Genomic DNA, 18,323 nt, shown 5'->3' on the forward strand with positions numbered 1-18,323 from the left:
AATCTCTGTGCAAGTACAAGAAGAATTTGGCCTTCATGAGGACATTTAATTTTGATTAAATGTCTTATCAATACATGATAGAAAATTGAAGATGGAAAGGGCTAAATGGAGTAATGGTGGCTCAAAATGAAGTATAGAAATCTTAACATTTTGGGGATCTTAGAAGGTAATGGACACATGGGAGGAAGGATTAGTTGCTTTGTGAAGATTTAAGACTACTATGGACAGAAGCTTAATGAGAAATGTACTTAGGATGAAGAGATAAAGAGGTACACGGAATTTTTCATAAGAAAGTCTGAGAAACTTTAAATGAGAGAAGTGAAGACTTATAAGCAAATTAAAGATCAGGCATAGTGGAAAATGCTATGTCTAGATTCAGAGAATCTATCTTTGAATGCTTACTGTGCCACTTAATACCTAAGCAAATTTGGGTGAAGCCCTGTGGATCTTAGTTTCTTTATCAGTATAATGATTGGGTTGGACCAGATGACCTCTATGACCCTAAGATCCTATTCGTTCCAAGGACTCATCTAGTTCTAAATCTGTGATCCTATTTATTATTTAAGAAATAATGAAAGGTTATCGAAGATCATTATAGCTTAATTTGTGTCTACGTTAAGAATAATTTCAGGGAATTGGAAAGGGAGTTGTGACTTCAAAAGTGATATAAACAGATTGACGTAGTTGGTAAAAAGGATGAAATATATCTAGGAATGCTTTGGGAGGAAAGAAAGCTGAAGGACATGTGATAAGACAACATGATATATGGTGATGGTTCCTAGCGTTACTGGGACTGTCAGGTCAAGAACAAGTTAAGTAATTAGACAGCCTGTTCTTGGTCATTACTAACTGGGGCTGATGTTATTTGCAGCATTTTAATGTTTCTTCCATAAGACTAGGGATTGCAACAGTTAATGAAAAGTAGAATGACTAATTGATGATACCGCTTTGCCAGATCAATGTTGTTGTGCCTTCAGGATTATATCCTTCAATAAGGAAGCAGAGATGCTGGTGAACATAGGTAGCACAGTAAACTGAGCAATTATATCTCAGTATTTTCTCCTGGATATGTCACACCTTAGATGATATGAGACATGTCGTGATTCACTTGGATACTCTCAATGAGAGGAGAGAACAGAAGGATGGCGAATGGTGCTGTTTCACTCAATGATGTCATCTAGCCCAATTTTTTCCAATGTTTTTCTAATGTTTAAAGTACACCAGCTCATGAGGGTGTGTGTTGAGGGTTATTTTAGGTAATCAGTGAGCTGATTGAAAATCACCCAAGATGTTCCTATAGAAATAAAATTTAGCTCTTCTAAAACAAATAGACTGGGTTATGGCATGCTTATAGAATTTTGGCTTAGCAGTAGATAACATATGTTGTTGATACTAAAGAGGAATGATGATGTGAAATACATAGTCTGAATGTTCCCTATTGTATGGGTTATATAGAACCCCAGAATGATAAGTGTGCTTACTGTAAGACTCTGACCTAAATTTCATTTTGGGTTTTACAGCTGACTGTTTAATATATTGTTCAATACCAAAACACAAAAAAACAAAAACCTGTTTGTATTTTTTCCTGTGTGGCTGTATACACATGAAGTTTAAGGGCAAAATAATGGGCAAACCACACTTTCACATGATGTTAAAACAACAACAAAATAGTATCACTTGTACTTATTTTGATGCCATGAGATATAGAGATGACAATAGATTATGAAAAGCTTTGGGAAAGATAACAAGTCCTTTCCTAGGGCTTGAACCATGCTAGTAGATCACTTAGTTTGGGACTATATAAATGGACCTCATGGGTATGTGTCACCTTGACTTTCTTGTGAAGATTAGCTTATAAAATGATTCTCAGGTTGTAGATATTTTTGGCCATGGCAACTCAGGAAACTTGAAGGGCTTAATGTTTTTGAACATTTGATCCAAAATTAATTTAAAGGGGATGGGCAAGAGAATAACCATTTTTTTTCTGGCTACAATATCTATAGGAAGAAGTAATAAGTACAATACCATTTATCTGAGACCTAATCATCTATTTTCAGCTGTTTACATATTCATATGTACATGTATATGTGTGTATGTGTATCTCTTTATCTATCTGCCTGCCACCTCAACTATACACAGGGGTTCTTAACCTAGGGTACTTGAACTTATTTTAAAAATTATTTTGGTAACTATTTAGATATAATTGATTTCCCTTTAAATCTAATTTATTTTATGCATTTAAAAACAGTATTCTGAGAATTACATAGACTTCACCATTCTCCAAAGGAGTCTACAACACAAAAAGATTAAGGACCTCAGAACTAGGTCATAAACTTCTCTTTCTAGATCATAAACTAGTGAAGGGCATGTTTCTTTATAATCTCCCAACTCACCCCCCTACACAAATACCCATGCATTGCACCTAGCAAAGCAGATATTTGTGGCTTGATTATAGTATTGTCTGGCTGCACAAACCATAGAGTTAACCTCATTTACAAAATTTGGAGGTTAGGTTAGATGACCTCTGATACCTTTAGTTCTAATACTAAGATGCCATGATAAAATCCTCCTTTTTCAGTGGAATGAAAAGACACTTATTGTTTACTCTGTGCCAAACAGTGTGCTAAGTGCTGAGAGTACAAAGAGAAAAACAAGATAGTCCCTGCTCTCAAGGAGCTCACATTTTAATTAATGGACATAACACTTATAGGTGATTTCAGCTGGAGAGATCCTGTGGTCTTTGGGGATAGTAACAGGACAGAGGACAAAGCCTTAGGTCAGATGCAAACAGTTTGGCAGGGGAGGTCCAGATGGCATAGGGGCAGGTCAGATACTCAGGCCAGGTGCAACATAAGGAACAATCTCAGTCTCATGTACAACTTACTACCACATTAATTCTGTGGTCCATCATCTTGCTGGAAGCATTGCATTTTGTGATTTCTTGTTCATCCAAGTAGTGTTATGGGCAATGTCCCCTACCAACAACTGTTTGAAAGGAAGTAGTGGGCTGAAGCATTAAAATGGAACAGGTTATTTCTGGGGGAGATTGGAATGGAGAAGGATCAGTATCCTGCTATAAAGGGGCATCCAGCATTTGGTGGGAACTGGACAATGGAGGCTGAGGGAGGAAAGGTCACGAATCCACATGATCCATTTCTGTTGGGCCCTCAGGAGTCCATTGGGATCAGAGTGGTTGTAAAGAGGCTGATTGGAGGGAGGGAAGCTCCCCAGCAGACTCTGTGTAGAAGCTGCTGTCACTTCTCTTCCCCACTCCTCGATTGATGTATTTGCAATATTTATTCTGCTTTTTTATTTTTGTTACTTATCTTCAAAAATACTTTCATTCAACCTTTAGAGAACATTTCCCTTTATTTTTGTTTGTGTGACATAGGGATGTAATTTTCCTACTATGCTTACCACGTAGTAGGTGCTTAATACATGCTCATTGACTGATTCATTATATTTGTCTCATTAAAAGTACTGACCAACTTATATTTATACAGTACTTCCTTGTTTGCAATATTCTTTATTATCTCATTTTGGTCTTCACAACAATCTTTTAGGTAGATAGTGGAGGAATAGGGCCAGGACTTTTGATTTCACTGGCATAGAAAACTCTAAAATGAAGAAACTAATGCCAGTGCATGTTGGCACCTTCTTAGAAAGTTGCCTGGGTCACTGAGAGCTTAAGTGACTTGCTCAGGATCATTTAGCCTGTATATGTCAGAGACAGGACTTGATTCAAGGTCTTCTGGCTTTGAGACCTGCTCTCTATCCACTATACCAAGATCATTTCTCTTTTACCTCTTTGAGGTTGGTTATATGGGAATTATTACTCTATTGTACAGATTAGGACATTGAACTTCAGAAAGGTTAAATGATTGGCGCGCAGTCCACATGCTAACATGTACTGGAGGAGGGATTTGGACCCACATTTTCCTGTCTCCAAGCCCAGAACTTCATCTGCTCACTCCATTGTGCTGCCATTTTGTTATTATTCTGCCATTTTGTTGGTGTGGCATACAGTCTCTCCATCTTCCTGGTCAGTATGCTACTTGTTTGTGTATTCCAGTGAATCCTCCAAAGACGGTCTTCCAACTCTGCTGGAGAACTAAGGGGAGATGTTCAGTTTTCTTTATATACTCCATTAAATGTAAACATCTTAGGCAATTTACAACAAAAATCTGTGGTACTGAAGAGGAAAAGGAGGAAGCTGCTTTCAAATTTTGTTTGAGTTGGCATGTGATTGAGGCATTTGACTTGTTCTACTTGACCCCAAAGTTCTACTTCAGGAACTAGGGAAAATGGATGGATGTTGTAGAGAGGCAGTTTTGGTTCAATATAATGAGTTTTCAACAATTAAGGCTATTCAGAGGTGAAAATGAGGTCTCTTAGGAGGCAGGGTGTTCTCTCTGTAAAACTTGTTGGGGTGTTTTTGTAGAAGGAATTTTTGTTTAGGAACACATTCTGCTAGATGACCTTAGACACTTGCTGTCTGATCCTAACATGTTACTTACTTCACCATTCTGTGCCTCAGTTTCCCCATCTGTTAAATGAGGAGATTAGACTTAATTATTTCTCAGGTCTTCTAACTCTAAATTGATCAGCCTATGAATTTCTGAGTTACCTTCCCAATCTAATATTCTATAATTCTACGATTTGTTTCTTAGATTCTGTTTTGTATTTTTCCCAGCAAACCATTATTGAAGTCCTGAATATTTCTATCCCCAACATCTTATCTGTCCTCTATTTCTGTCTGTAGCTTATTTCTTCTTAGATGCTGTACCATTATCTCTAATTCAGCTGATCTAAAAGTAAGTGTTTTAGCTAGTCCCCAAAAGCAACTCTCCTTTTCTGCTTCTCCATTTCTATACATACACTGCTTAGTAGGTACAAGGCTAAAATCCTTGGAACAATCTCTAATTCTTATTTCCCCTTCAACTACCAAGTGGTGAAAATCCTCTAATACCTATTGCCTCTTCCCCAGATGCTCTCTTAACAGTCAACTTTTCTCACTCTTCTTACTGCCACCACCCTCCTTAACACAAATACTCATCATACTCAGTTTGCTATAATAGTGTGTCCTTACTGTCAGTCTTTGATTCTCCAAACCATCTTGCACAGTGTTGCTAGATTAATTTCCCTAAAGTACTTCTTTTGTCATGCCATTCTAATTTATATCGCTTATGATATTGTCCAAACTCTGGCCCCACACTTTATGTAACTAACCTTATTTCCTACACCTCCAATTACCTTAGCATCATTCCACATTTTTTCCTCTTTGTTCTAATCTCAGAAGAGATAGCCCTTTGCTAACACCAATTCCTCTAACTTTTGTCTTTGATCCCTTTTCCTGCATGTCTCTTCTGAGAGTTTGCTTTCTAATCATTTCTTCTCTCTCTAAACTTCAATCTCTCTTTATCTACTGACTTCCTATAATTACACTTCCACTTAGTGACTTCCCTGCTGTCTTATAAGTACGCCTAGATCTCTCCCATACTTCAAGAAATTTTTAACCCTGCTATTTCCTCTGGCTAAAGTCCAATGGGTATTTTCCCTTTCATGCTAAACTTCTAGGGGGAAAAAACCATGCTATCTATTCTTGTTTCCTCCATTTCCTCACTTCCCACTCATTTCTAAATTGATTGTCATCTGGCTTCCAATTTCACTACTTTACTGAAAGTGATCTTTCCAAAGTTTCCAATAATCTCCTCATTATCAAATCAAATTACCTCTTCTCCATCCTCATCCTTATCAATTTCTTCATATAATTTAACACTATTGACTACCGCCTCCTCTTATTTTTCTCTTCTCCTTGGACTTTAATGAAACTGTTCTTTCCTGACTCTCCTCTTATATTACTGACCACTCGGTCTCCTTTGCTGGATCGTAATGCAAGTATATCAATACGTATGTATAAGCAGTTCCTATATACTCAAGGCTCTGTTTTGACTCCTCAGTGGATCATTTCTATACAGTTGGCTGTCACCCTAGTCTAAAATTTGCTCCCTACATCTCTTAGAATTAACAGTTTCCTTCAAGGCTCAACTCAAATGCTTCTGTCTACATTAATCTTTCTTGAACCTCTTCAAGAACTTTACAAATATGATCTCACTTGATCCTCACAACAACATTGTGAAGTAGGGGCTACTATTATCTTCATTTTGCAGTTGAGGAAACTGAGGCTGACAGATTAAGTTAACTTGCCCAGAGTTATGCAGCTACTAATGCTGGAGTCAGGAAAACCTGAGGTCAAATCTAGCCTTAGAGACTTAATGGTACATAGTAGAAACTATATAAATGCTCATTTCTCTATCTTTGTAAATTTCTAACATATCTATCCATCCATCTGTCTGTCATCTACCTACCTACTAAAAGAACTTTTTGTCTTTTTTTTTTTATAATCTCAGATCCTGGTACATGTGAAGTGCTCAAGAAATTCTTGATTGATGTACTGATGAGTAATAGTTGTAGAACGCAGATTTATTTAAATAAAAACCTCCTCCTAACAGTTAAAATTGCCTTAAAGTAGAGCAGATTGCTTCAGGAATTGGTAGATCCACCTTTTCTTCTCTTGACTCTCTACTCCCAAAGTCTTCAAATAAAGACTGAAGGACCATAGGCTTGGAATGAGGGGGGATTTTAGATGAGACTCAGTCATGAAGTAGATTGGGTGGTTCCTGGGATCCCTCCTAATTCTGAGATCCTGTTAGTCTGTGTTCTCTCTTGGTTTCATTTTTTATCTTCTTTTGTGAGCTTTGCAGTGTATGCAGTAGGAACTTTATTGATGTGTTGTTGCTGTTGGTGAGGTCTCTATTTAGACATTGGTGGATTTTGGAAGATTATTTCCCATTTTACAGAGATAGTGTTTATTAAATATTAGTATAGGGTATCTCTGGAGCTCTCTTTGGTTCTATTAAACTGCATTTGCCGCTGGCTAGAATTTTTCTTTTTCCTCTTTAGTTTAAGATATCTTCTCTTCTGGGCCTTTGTGAATATTCTTCTTCTAGGCCTTTACCCTCTTAATCTCTTTGTGGGCATAAACTTGTTTTCCCAATTACCCAATTATCTTTCCCTCCAAATGGAGAGAACAATGGGCAAGCTGTATCTGTGTTCTAATGGTTTAAACATTCTAAATATTTTGCAATTCACTGAATTTCTAGGCAGAGACTGGTTTGCTTAGGGTACACTCAGCATTTCAAGTCTCTTATGGGTATAATGTTTTGAGGCATAAATAGTCGATACCTAAAATTTAGCAGATATATAAAATACATCAAGGAGCTGAGACTCTTAAATTACTGCTTTAAGACATTCATATCAAGGAATGAAAATAGATGGAGGTGATTAATTTATTATGTATTTTAGTGTTTTATTTTTGATAAATATTAAAGTATTTTAAGTATTGATCATTGAAATTCCAAAATATGTTGTGAATATACCTACAAATTATCACTTATGTCACTTAATCTACTATTTAACAAACAAATCTTAAATTGATTTTTGATATAGAAAAAAATGATCATAGGACAAGAAGAAGTATAGATGGATGTTTAATATTCTCTTCTTACCCATTTGCAAAGTAGCATTAATGTACTTTCCCAAAAATTCATGAGCTTTATGTAGATACTGAAAAACCACAATTCCTTTTTTGTCTTTGAATTTTAAAGCGTTTAGCTTTTGTCTCTAAATTCAGATCTAAAGGTGATATCTACCATTAAAAAATAAGGTGTGGTCTGTCTCATCTTTTTGGAGGGGTAACTTAAATAGGGCAATGTTGAGGCTGGCTTTTGTTTTTGAAAATTCAGGGTACTTGGCCTTTTTTTAATTTTTGCTATTCTGACATTAGTACTTTAAGAATCTGTGATTTCTTCAGCACGGGCATCTCCTTGATGCCAGTGTGGATCACAACCCCTTGACAATTTAGTAGATGGTCTTTGAGAGTTACTGTGGCTGAAAAATTCATTACTCTGCAGCCAACTGGCTGATGAGCTTAGGTGATGAGCTTAGCTGATGCCCTTAGCTGGTCCTTGGACAACAAGAATGTAGCCTGTCTCCAGACCCGTGTGCAAAACTTTCCAGCTTGTTAGGATCTTCTAGAGCTTGTGCCCACTCTGGCATAGCTTTCAGGAGCATAGGCTTACCTCCACAGCAAGGTGAAAAATCAAGGTAGGGGTAGGGCTTTAGCGTAGGCCAGGCTATCCTTACGCAAATACAATGATGGGATTTTGTTTGAAGAACTTTTGTTATTGTTACACAGGGTAAGTTTGAATTATTTGAATATTTAAGTATTTTGAATTGCTAAAGATTGCCCTATGAGATGCTGAAAAACTACTCTGGTGCTGGTCAGTAACTTGAGTTTAGCCATTAATAATTGATTCCTTTAGGGGAGCATGGGTTAGCAGTCTGCCTTTTTATATCCACATACATACATACATACACACACACACACACACACACACACACACACACACACACACATATATATATATATATATATATATATATATAGAGAGAGAGAGAGAGAGAGAGAGAGAGAGAGATGGAAAGACAGAAACAGAAAGATAGTGACAGAGACAAAGAGAGACAGAGACAGATAAACAGACATGGAGACAGAGAGAAAGATGGAAACAAAGAGACAGAAATAGAGAGAGACAGACACAGAGAGACACAGAGATAGTCAGAAAGAAAGAGATAGAATCATAAAGAGGCAGAGGGAGAGACAGAGAGGCAAAGACAAACAGATACACACAGAGACAGAGAGACAGAGACACAGTCAAGAAATAAAAATATAAGCTCTTTATTAGAATGTAGAATTATTTTCAATTAGTATGTAGACAATGGAAAGGCAACATGGCATAGTGGACATAAAATTGGCTTTGCAGCCATGAAGACCTGGGTTCAAGTACTGCTTCTATAACCTACAGGCTATATGACCCCTGACTAATTAATCATTTCTCTACATCTCAGTGTCCCAGATAACTCTCTATGCTTATAAGTTGCAGAGAAAATACTGTCCTGCATTGGGGAAGGGGGTTTCCTCAGCCAGGAACCACTAAAACATTGGCCTAGTACTTGTCCCCCATTTACTTGATAACCATAAATCTAATAGACTACCTCTACACAGTTTAATGTAGCAAAAGTCTAGTCACTTTGAAGGTATCTTACTCTATGTGTTACCTAACTTTGCTTCTTTTGTCACTTTACTTCTCAATTACTGTTCTTCATTATCAAATACTTGACAGAAGCATAAAACTAGCACGAGCCATTGTGGCTTGGCCCCAGGGTGCCAATCTGTTGGGCACAGGTCCATGCCTCACACTCCTTTAATGGCCTTGTGCTCAGCCCTCTTCCTCACAAGCATCTGCCCTCTCCCACCCCATTGGAATCCTGTCTCTCTACAGGACGCAGTCAGCAGGATCCTGCCTTGCAAAATGGACTGCCCAAATCATCCTGGGTACTAGCCCAGGATTAGCAGCCAGTTGAGGAAAAAGAGTGATGGCTAGCTCTCTGCCTCCTCTCACTAAGCTTGCCAACAAAATTTACTCCTGAGTCAGCATCCTTGCTGCACTTATCCTATTGACATAAAGCCTAGAGGCTTTAACTCCAGTGAGCTAAGAGGGACTGAGTAACTTGGGCTCTAGCTTTATGTCTGTAGTATTCATCACATTAATTAGGGGCAATTTTCACTCAACCCAGAGAGCAGAAGACTCTCTGTGCCCCCCTCCTTCTTCTCAAAATGAAAACTCACAGGAATGTATACGTCTTCACACGTGATTTTTGTTTTCTGTCCAATTAAAAGCAGACTGAAAATGAGAAGGAAATAAGCTTCCTCCTGTCATCCTTATTTCCATTTTGGGTTTAACCTGTTTCTTATATATTCTTTTCTTTTACTGCAGATCTTGATACAATTGACCAGGACAGCTGTTAGGAACATTGCTGCTAAAACTCTGTGTTCCTAAGGAAAATTTCATTATAGAGTCACCTTTTCTTTTTAAACATAAAGAACATTTTAAAACTTATGTAGAACATAAATGAATCAATGAAAATACATTTAAGTGCTTACCGTGTGCCAAGCACAACCAAGAACATATCAAATGTCACAGCACATTTTTAAACATACAGAGCAAATGAAAATATTGTAAAACAGTATATGAAAGAGAAACCATTTAAAATTTTCCATCTGTTTTGATAGCTTCACAACACCGGGTAAATCATTTTACTAAGTACTTATTATTTTCTATGCATATGCATAGGTAAAGATATCACTTTTTAATTTATTTTCATAGTTATTACTATTTTCAATCCTGTGAAATTCTTCTAGCAAGTATGCATATTTGTGCATATGTGTGTGTCATAAACAGCACTGAAGCTGCTTAAATGAGGCCAGAGTGATGACAGCAGACTTACCTTAAACTTTAAGACTGACATTTCAGTCCTCACATTGCAATGCATGGATGCAAATCAGGCATTTTATTTACTTTTCTTATAAGCTGAGTTACCAAATTTTGAAATTTCATTTCAACTGGATTTTACTATATGTTCACTGAGAACCAACTCCCGCACACCAATTTTGCTTTTTCTTATATACTGATTTCCTTTGTTGGGGTCTTGGCAAAAGCTAACATTCACCATCAGAAGCTGGTCTTTTGTCATTTCTGAGTGACACACATTATTTTTGTGTTGTTGTGAGCATAATGTACATAATTATATGTCACCCATGATATTACCTCATTTACTGTACTTGCAGGAAAAACAGAGATTTCTGACTGATGTGCTCCATGAAGTGATGCTACTGGATGGCCTGGCCAGTTCACACCCAGTATCCCAAGAAGTGATCCAAGCCACTGACATTGACAGGGTTTTTGACTGGATCGCATATAAAAAGGTAGGTATAGATAAAGCACATGCCAGTTCCATTATGTGGCCATCATGACATCATTCTGTGCTTTGTTGTTGTCATCGTTGCTATTACTGCATCAATAAAATAGAGATGATAAAGCTTTTTAGGATTTGGAAGGATAAGGGAATAGATCTTCAAATTCAGGATCTTTGGACAAATGATGTTTAAAAAATTTTGAGAGACATAATTTCTAGGTAGTTAATCATTTTATTAATATTACTAGCATTTTAACAAAAGGTTAGTGGCACTCTCGAATGTCAAAGATAATCATGGCAGCAGGCTCAAGGCTTAAATGCCCTTGGAAAAGGGGTATTCCTGAGGGCAACAATCAACTCTGATTGGTTAACAATTAAGGAGAGAATGAATATTACAATGAAGGGCTGGACCTATTCTAATGAGCTTTGATTATGTCACTTACTGCTAAGTTACCCAGCCTCTGGCAAACTATTAAAATAATTTATCCCCACCCAAACCTGATTAGCTGGTGGATGGGGTCTGACCAAGATTGAGAAGAGTTAATTCTGTCTCATTATCTGTAATGTCCTTTAAGAGACTGAAATTTGAAATGAGGATTATAGAAGAAAGGGGAACTCTGGATGTTCCCCAATCATTGGTTATTGATAATCATTTCCCTCAAGAGTATGTTTCCATTATCTTCTTTTTAAGACTGCTGACATATATTTAACAATGGCATATATCTCTCACCTCTAGAAATACCTGGTTAATCTGGATAGTTTGTTCAGAAAGATATGGGCTAGTATGATAAGATATGTTTTTTTCTTCACTTGGTCATATGAGTAATGTTAAATAGAGGAAATATTGTTTTTAAAATTAAAAGCCTAATGCATTAAAGTATAAGAAGTACAACACATAATTTTGTAGGAGAGGCTTGGAATTAAAAACAATACTTTTGAACTGGTGATTTGAGCCAGAACAAAGAATTAAGTGTGATCCTAGGCCCCATTGTGATTTAAAATGGAATAGTTACATTTCCACATATGAATTACCAACTATCCGATACAGAAATTTTTAGCAACTCAATTTTGAAGTATAATGTTGGGATTACATTAATAAATTATTTTTCGTAGTATGATAAAATCCATGATAGTACTGTATCCCTTAGTGATAGTTTAATGTTTGAGGATTTCAGATTAAATTTTTGTTCTTAAAATTGTTTTGATTGATTATTAATTTGTAAACAGAGATTAGGGTGGATAAGAATGATACTTGAGATATTGAATTATACATTCAATCATTATTTCTGGTGAATATTAGTGGGGATGATGACAATGATGATGATGATGATGATGAATTATCATCATTATCAAAGTTGTTGATCCTCTCCATCCATTGCTTGATCAATAACTCTTCCCCTATTCATAGTTGTGAAAAGTATCACCTTCCATTCTCTTCATTTTTTAAAGTGATATTGCCTTTCACCTCTATATCATGTTTCCATTTGGAGTTTATTGTAGTATATTGTGTACAATTTCAGTCTAAACCAATTTTCTGCCACTCTGCTTTCCAGTTTTTCCAGCAGTTCTCCTTAAAAGTTAGTTGTTGGTGTCCTTAGATTTGTTAGAAGCTATGTTACTATGGTAATCTGCTTCTGTGTCTTTTGTACCTAATCTGTTCTACTGATTGAGTTATCTGTTTTTTAAACAGTACCAAATAGTTTTAATGATTTCTGTTTTATGGTATGGTTTGAAATATGATACTGCTACGTCTATGTCCTTCCCTCCCATCTATTTTTTTTAGTTATTATTACTCTCGAGATTATTTACCTTTTGTTTCTTTAGCTTAATTAATTTCTTTCATTTATTCTTTAAGTAACCCCTTAAAAGTTTTGATTGATATAGTACTGAATATAGAAATAATTTTAACTAAGGTCATTTATATTGCATTGGAATAGTTCAACTGTGAACATTAGGATCTTTCCAATTATTTGAGTCTTCCCTAATTTATGTTTTTATTTCTGTCTGTTTCAAAATTGTTTTCATATGATTCCTGTGTATTTCTTGATAGGTAGACACCCTGATAATTTATACATACTGTTTTTGAAATTGAAATTTCATTTTCTCTTTCTGCTGGGTTTTCTTGCATAATATGAAGGAAGGCTGATGATTTTGTGAGTTTATTTTATGTTCTACTACTTTACTGCAGCTATTGTTTCATTGGGCCTTTAAGTTATATCTCTATGACTCCCCAAACAAACTCATATCTGCAGAAAATAGATTTTGTATCTTCTTTGCCAGCATAAATTGCCTTAATTTCTTTTCATTGTTTTAGTACTATAGGTAGAATTTATGGAATTATGTAAATTAATGTAGTTAAAAATATATATACTTGCTTAACCCTGGGTCTTACTGAAATCACTGTTAGTATATCTGTGTCATAGGTGGTGGTAGCTCCTGGCTTTGGATAGATACCACTTACCACAATTAGGAAATAAGCATTTTTCTGTGCTTTTCCTAAGTTTTCTCATAAATAGTTGTTGAATTTTATTTAAAAATTAGTTTTCTGCATTTATTTATATATTTAAGTGCTTTCCAGTTGCTTTTTGTTTTTAAAATGGTCTGTTATATTAAATCTTTCCCTACCATAGAGCTATGCTTGTATTCCTTATAAAAGTCCAACTTTGTCATGGGGTATATAATCTTTTAAACATATTGTATATAATTCCCTTGATATTTTATTCAATATTTTACTTTGATATTCAATAGAGATATTGGTCTATATGTAATAAGTATTCTTTATAAAATTTTATTTTACATATAAATTTTTAAAATTTGCTTTTATTAAAAAAATTAACTTGCAAATTCTTTTTCTCCATCCCCTCTTTCTCCCTTGAAGAGGCAAGAAATTTGATATCAATTTTACATGTGAAATCTGCAAAACATGTTTTTATATTAACTATGTTACAAAAGAAAACAGACAAAAAAACCCAAGAAAAATAAAGAAAGTAAAAAAAAAGTATGGTTAGATCTGCATTCAGACTCCATCAATTCTTTCTCTGGAGGTAGATAACATTTTTAAAAATAAATGCTTTACAATTGTTTTAGATCATTGTATTGTTGAGAATAGCTAAGTCATTCATGGTTGATCATTGTACAACATTACTGTTATTATGTACGATGTTCTCCGGTTCTGCTCACTTCATTTTGCATCAGTTCCTATACATCTTCATCCTGCTCATCATTTCTTATAACACAAAAGTAATCCATCACAACCATATCGCACAATTTCTTCAGTCATTTCCCAATTGATGGACATTCCCTCAATTTTCAATTCTTTGCCACCACAAAAAGAGGTGCTATATTTTTGTACATAGAGGTCTTTTTTTCCTTTTCTTTGATCTCTTTGGGATACAGACCTAGTAGTGATATTGCTGGGTCAAAGGATATGCATAGTTGTATATCCCTTTGGGCATAGTTCCAAATTGTTTTCCAGAATGGTTGGATCAGTTCACAACTCCACCAGCAGTGCATTAATGTCTCAATTTTTCCATATTTCTTCCAACATTTGTAATTTCCTTTTCTGTCCTATTAGTCAACCTGATAGGTATGAGGTGGTAGCTCAGAGTTTTTTTTATTAATTTGAATTTCTTTAATGAATAGTGATTTCAAGCACTTTTTTTTTATTATGACCATAGATAGCTTGGATTTCTTCATCTGAAAACTGCCTGTTGATATATTTTGACCATTTATCAATTGGGGAATAGCTTTTATTTTTATAAATTTGGCTCAGAAGTCAGAGCCAAGATGGCAGAATAAAGGCAGGGACTTGCCTGAGCTCTTCACCAAAGCTGTCCAAATACCTATAAAATGACTCTAAACAAATTCTGAAGCAACAGAACCCACAAAAAGACAGAACAAAACAAATTTCCAGACCAAGACAACATGGAAGGTTGGCAGGAAAGGTCAGATGTGCCAGGGTGAAAGAGGAGTGCAGTCCATAGCAGGACACACCAGCATAGTCCCGGCCACTGAAAACTAGGAGTAGACCATGGGACCACTGAATCACTGGCAACAGTGGCTGTTTTGAGACCTCTCAGCCCACAGATGCCAAAGACAACTTAGAAGGTCAGCAAGAAAGTTCTGTCTCACCTGGGTAATAGTGGAGTGCAGTCAGCACAGACCCCACCAGTGCAGCCCTGGCCGTGGCAAACCAGGAGGAGGCATAGGGAATGATTGAATCAGCATCAGCTGCTTCTGGAGCTCTCAGCCTGCAGACAGTAATGGGGTTGAACAGCTGTTCAGGAGATTACAGGGGTCTCTTTGGTATTACTGAAGCAGTACTCTGTTGATTTGTCCATACTCATATCTAATTTACAGTCCTGGGTGGCAGTCCCAGGAAGAGGAAGAGTACTAGTATAGCAGAGCTTGTGTCCACAGTGGAGGAGGAACCCTTCTCACTGTTCTAGGGTAGAAAAGAGTGCTTGTGGTCACTCACAGACCTGTGCACAGGCCAAGAGAGTAGTAAATATCTCTCCTTAGGTCATACCACCTTGGAAGAACTGAAAACTTACTGATAACTAGAAGTAACTCTGAAAACAGCTGTATAACACCCCTGAAGGTTGGGACAGCTACTTTAACATAGAGTTAAAAGTCAACCAATAGGCTAGAAAAATGAGCAAGCAAGAGAAAAAAAAACTATTGAAAGTTACTATGGTGACAAGAAAAATCAAAACACTCAGAAGAAGACAACAAAGTCAAAACTCTTACATCCAGAACCTGTAAGAAAAATGTGACTTAGTCTTAGGCCATGGAAGAACTCAAAAAAGGTTTTGAAAATGAAGAGTAGTAAAGGAAAAATGGGACGAGAAATGAGAGTGATGAAAGAAAATCATGAAAAATGAGTCAACAGCTTATTAAAGGAGACCCAAAAAGATACTGAAGAAAATAATATCTTAAAAAACAGACTGGAGGGACAGCTAGTGGCACAGTGGATAGAGCACCAGCCCTGAAGTCAGGTGGACCTGAGTTCAAATCCGGCCTCAGACAAACACTTGATACTTACTAGCTGTGTGACCCTGGGCAAGTCACTTAACCCCAGTTGCCTAAAAGCAAAAACAAAAACAAAAACAGACTAAGTCAAATGGTAAAAGAGATCCAAAAAGGTAATGAGGAGAAAAATGCCTTTAAAAGCAGAATTGGCTAAATGGAAAACGAAGTCCAAAAGCTCACTGAAGAAAATGATTCCTTAAAAATTAGAATGGAGCAAATGGAAGCTAATAATTTTATGAGAAATTAAGAAACAATAAAACAAAACCAAAAGAATGAAAAAATAGGGGCAACTGGGTGGCGCAGTGGATAGAGCATCAGCCCTGAACTCAGGAGTACCTGAGTTCAAATCCAGCCTCAGACCATCCACTTGACACTTACTAGCTGTGTAACCCTGGGCAAGTCACTTAACCCCAATTGCCTAAAAAAACAAAAGAATGAAAAAATAGAGAACAATGCAAAATATATCATTGGAAAAACAACTGACTTGGAAAATAGAGCCAGGATCTACTTGTAATGTATAATTTTACAATTATTGGGCTACCTGAAAGCCATGATAAAAAAAAGAGCCTGGACATGATCTTTCCAGAAATTATTCAAGAAAACTGCCCTGATATTCTAGAACCAGAGGGCAAAATAGAATTTGAAAGAAGCTACTAATCACCTCCTGAAAGAGATCTCAAAATGAAAACTTCCAGGAGTATCATGGGCAAATTCCAGACCTTTCAGGTCAGTAGAAAATATTGCAAGCAGCCAAAAAGAATTAATTCAAGTATCATGGGGCCACAGTAAGTACAACACAATATTTAGCAGGTTCTACATTAAAGAATCTGAGGGCTTGGAATATGATATTTCAGAGAGCAAATTAGCTAGGATTGCAATCAAGAACCACCTGCCTAGCAAAACTGAGTATAAACCTTTAGGGGAAAAATGGATATTCAATGAGATAGAAGACTTTCAAAATGTTCCTGATGAAAAGACTAGAGCTGAATAGAAAATTTGACTTTCAAATACAAGACTTGAGAGAAGCACAAAAAGGTAAACAGAAAAGGGAAATCATAAAGGACTTAATAAGGTTAAACTGTTTGTATTCATACATGGGAAGATGATATTTTTAACTCATAAGATTTTTCTCATTATTAGGGTAGTTAGGAATATATATATATATATATATATATATATATAGATAGATAGATAGATAGATAGATAGATAGATAGATAGATAGATAGGCACAGGTATGAGTTAAATATGAAGGGATGATTTCTAAAAACTAAAATTAAGTGATAAGAGAGGAATGTACTGGGAGAAAGGGAAAGGGAGAGATAGAATTGGGTAAATTATCTCACATAAAAGAAGCTAGAAAAAGCTTTTACATTACAGGGGAAGAGTGGGGAGGTGAGGAGACTGAGTGAACCTTACTGTCATCAGAATTGGCTCAAAGAGGGAATAACATATACATTCAATTGAGTGTAGATATTTATCTTACCCTACAGGAAAGTAGGAGGGGAAAGGGATAAGAGAAAGAGGGAGGTAATAAAAGGGAGGGCAGATTGGGAGAGGGGGTAGTCAGAAGCAAAAATTTTGAGGAGGGACAGGGTGAAAGGAGAGAGAGAATAGAATAAATGGTAGGGGGGGAATAGGATGGAGAGAAATACAGTTAGCAATGGTAACTGTGAAAAAAAATTGAAGCAAGTTTCTCTGATAAAGGCCTCATTTCTCAAACATATAGAGAACTGAGTCAAATTTATAAAAGAAAGTGTCATTCCCCATTTGATAAATGATGAAAAGATATGATCAGTGTTCAGATGAAGTAATCAAAGCTATCTATAATCATGAGAAAAATACCTCACTATTGATTGGAGAAATGCAAATTAAAACAATTCTGAGGTATTACCTCATACTTATTAGATTGGCTAATAGGACAGAAAAAGTAAATGACAAATGTTGGAGGGGATGTGGGAAAAATGAAACTTTAATGCATAGTTGGTGGAATTGTGAATTGATTCAGCCATTCTGTAGAGCTATTTGGGACTATGCCCAAAGTGGTATAAAACCACGCATACCCTTTGACCTAGCAATACCACTACTAGGTCTGTATCCCAAAAGAGATAAAAGAACAAAAATATGTACAAATATTTATAGGAGCTCTTTTCTGGGGGCAAAGAATCAGAAATTGAGGGGATGTCCATCAATTGGAGAATGGCTGAACAAGTTGTGAAATGTGTTTATGATGGAGTGCTATTGTAATGTTAGAAATGATGAGCAAGAGTCTCTCAGAAAAACCTGGAAAGACTTTCATGGGCTGATGCAAAGCGAAATGTACTGTGTACAAAGTAACAGCAATATTGTAAGATGATCAGCTATGAATGACTTGGCTATTCTCAGCAATATAATGATCCAAGACAGCTCTAAAGGACTT

The 18,323-nt window shown here is 36.2% G+C and overlaps 1 protein-coding gene across 1 annotated transcript in view; it reads left to right on the forward strand.

Annotated features, from left to right (window-relative positions):
- Positions 1–18,323, forward strand: part of TRHDE (thyrotropin releasing hormone degrading enzyme) — a 461,792-nt gene that overhangs the window by 231,261 nt on the left and 212,208 nt on the right. Inside the window, exon 6 of the mRNA XM_020968898.2 lies at positions 10,748–10,885. Coding sequence (XP_020824557.1) covers positions 10,748–10,885 — 138 coding nt within the window. The remainder of the gene's footprint in view (positions 1–10,747; positions 10,886–18,323) is intronic.

Source organism: Phascolarctos cinereus, unplaced genomic scaffold, assembly GCF_003287225.1.
Source record: "Phascolarctos cinereus isolate Bilbo 61053 unplaced genomic scaffold, phaCin_HiC Scaffold_1;HRSCAF=81, whole genome shotgun sequence".
Lineage (NCBI taxonomy): Eukaryota > Metazoa > Chordata > Mammalia > Diprotodontia > Phascolarctidae > Phascolarctos > Phascolarctos cinereus.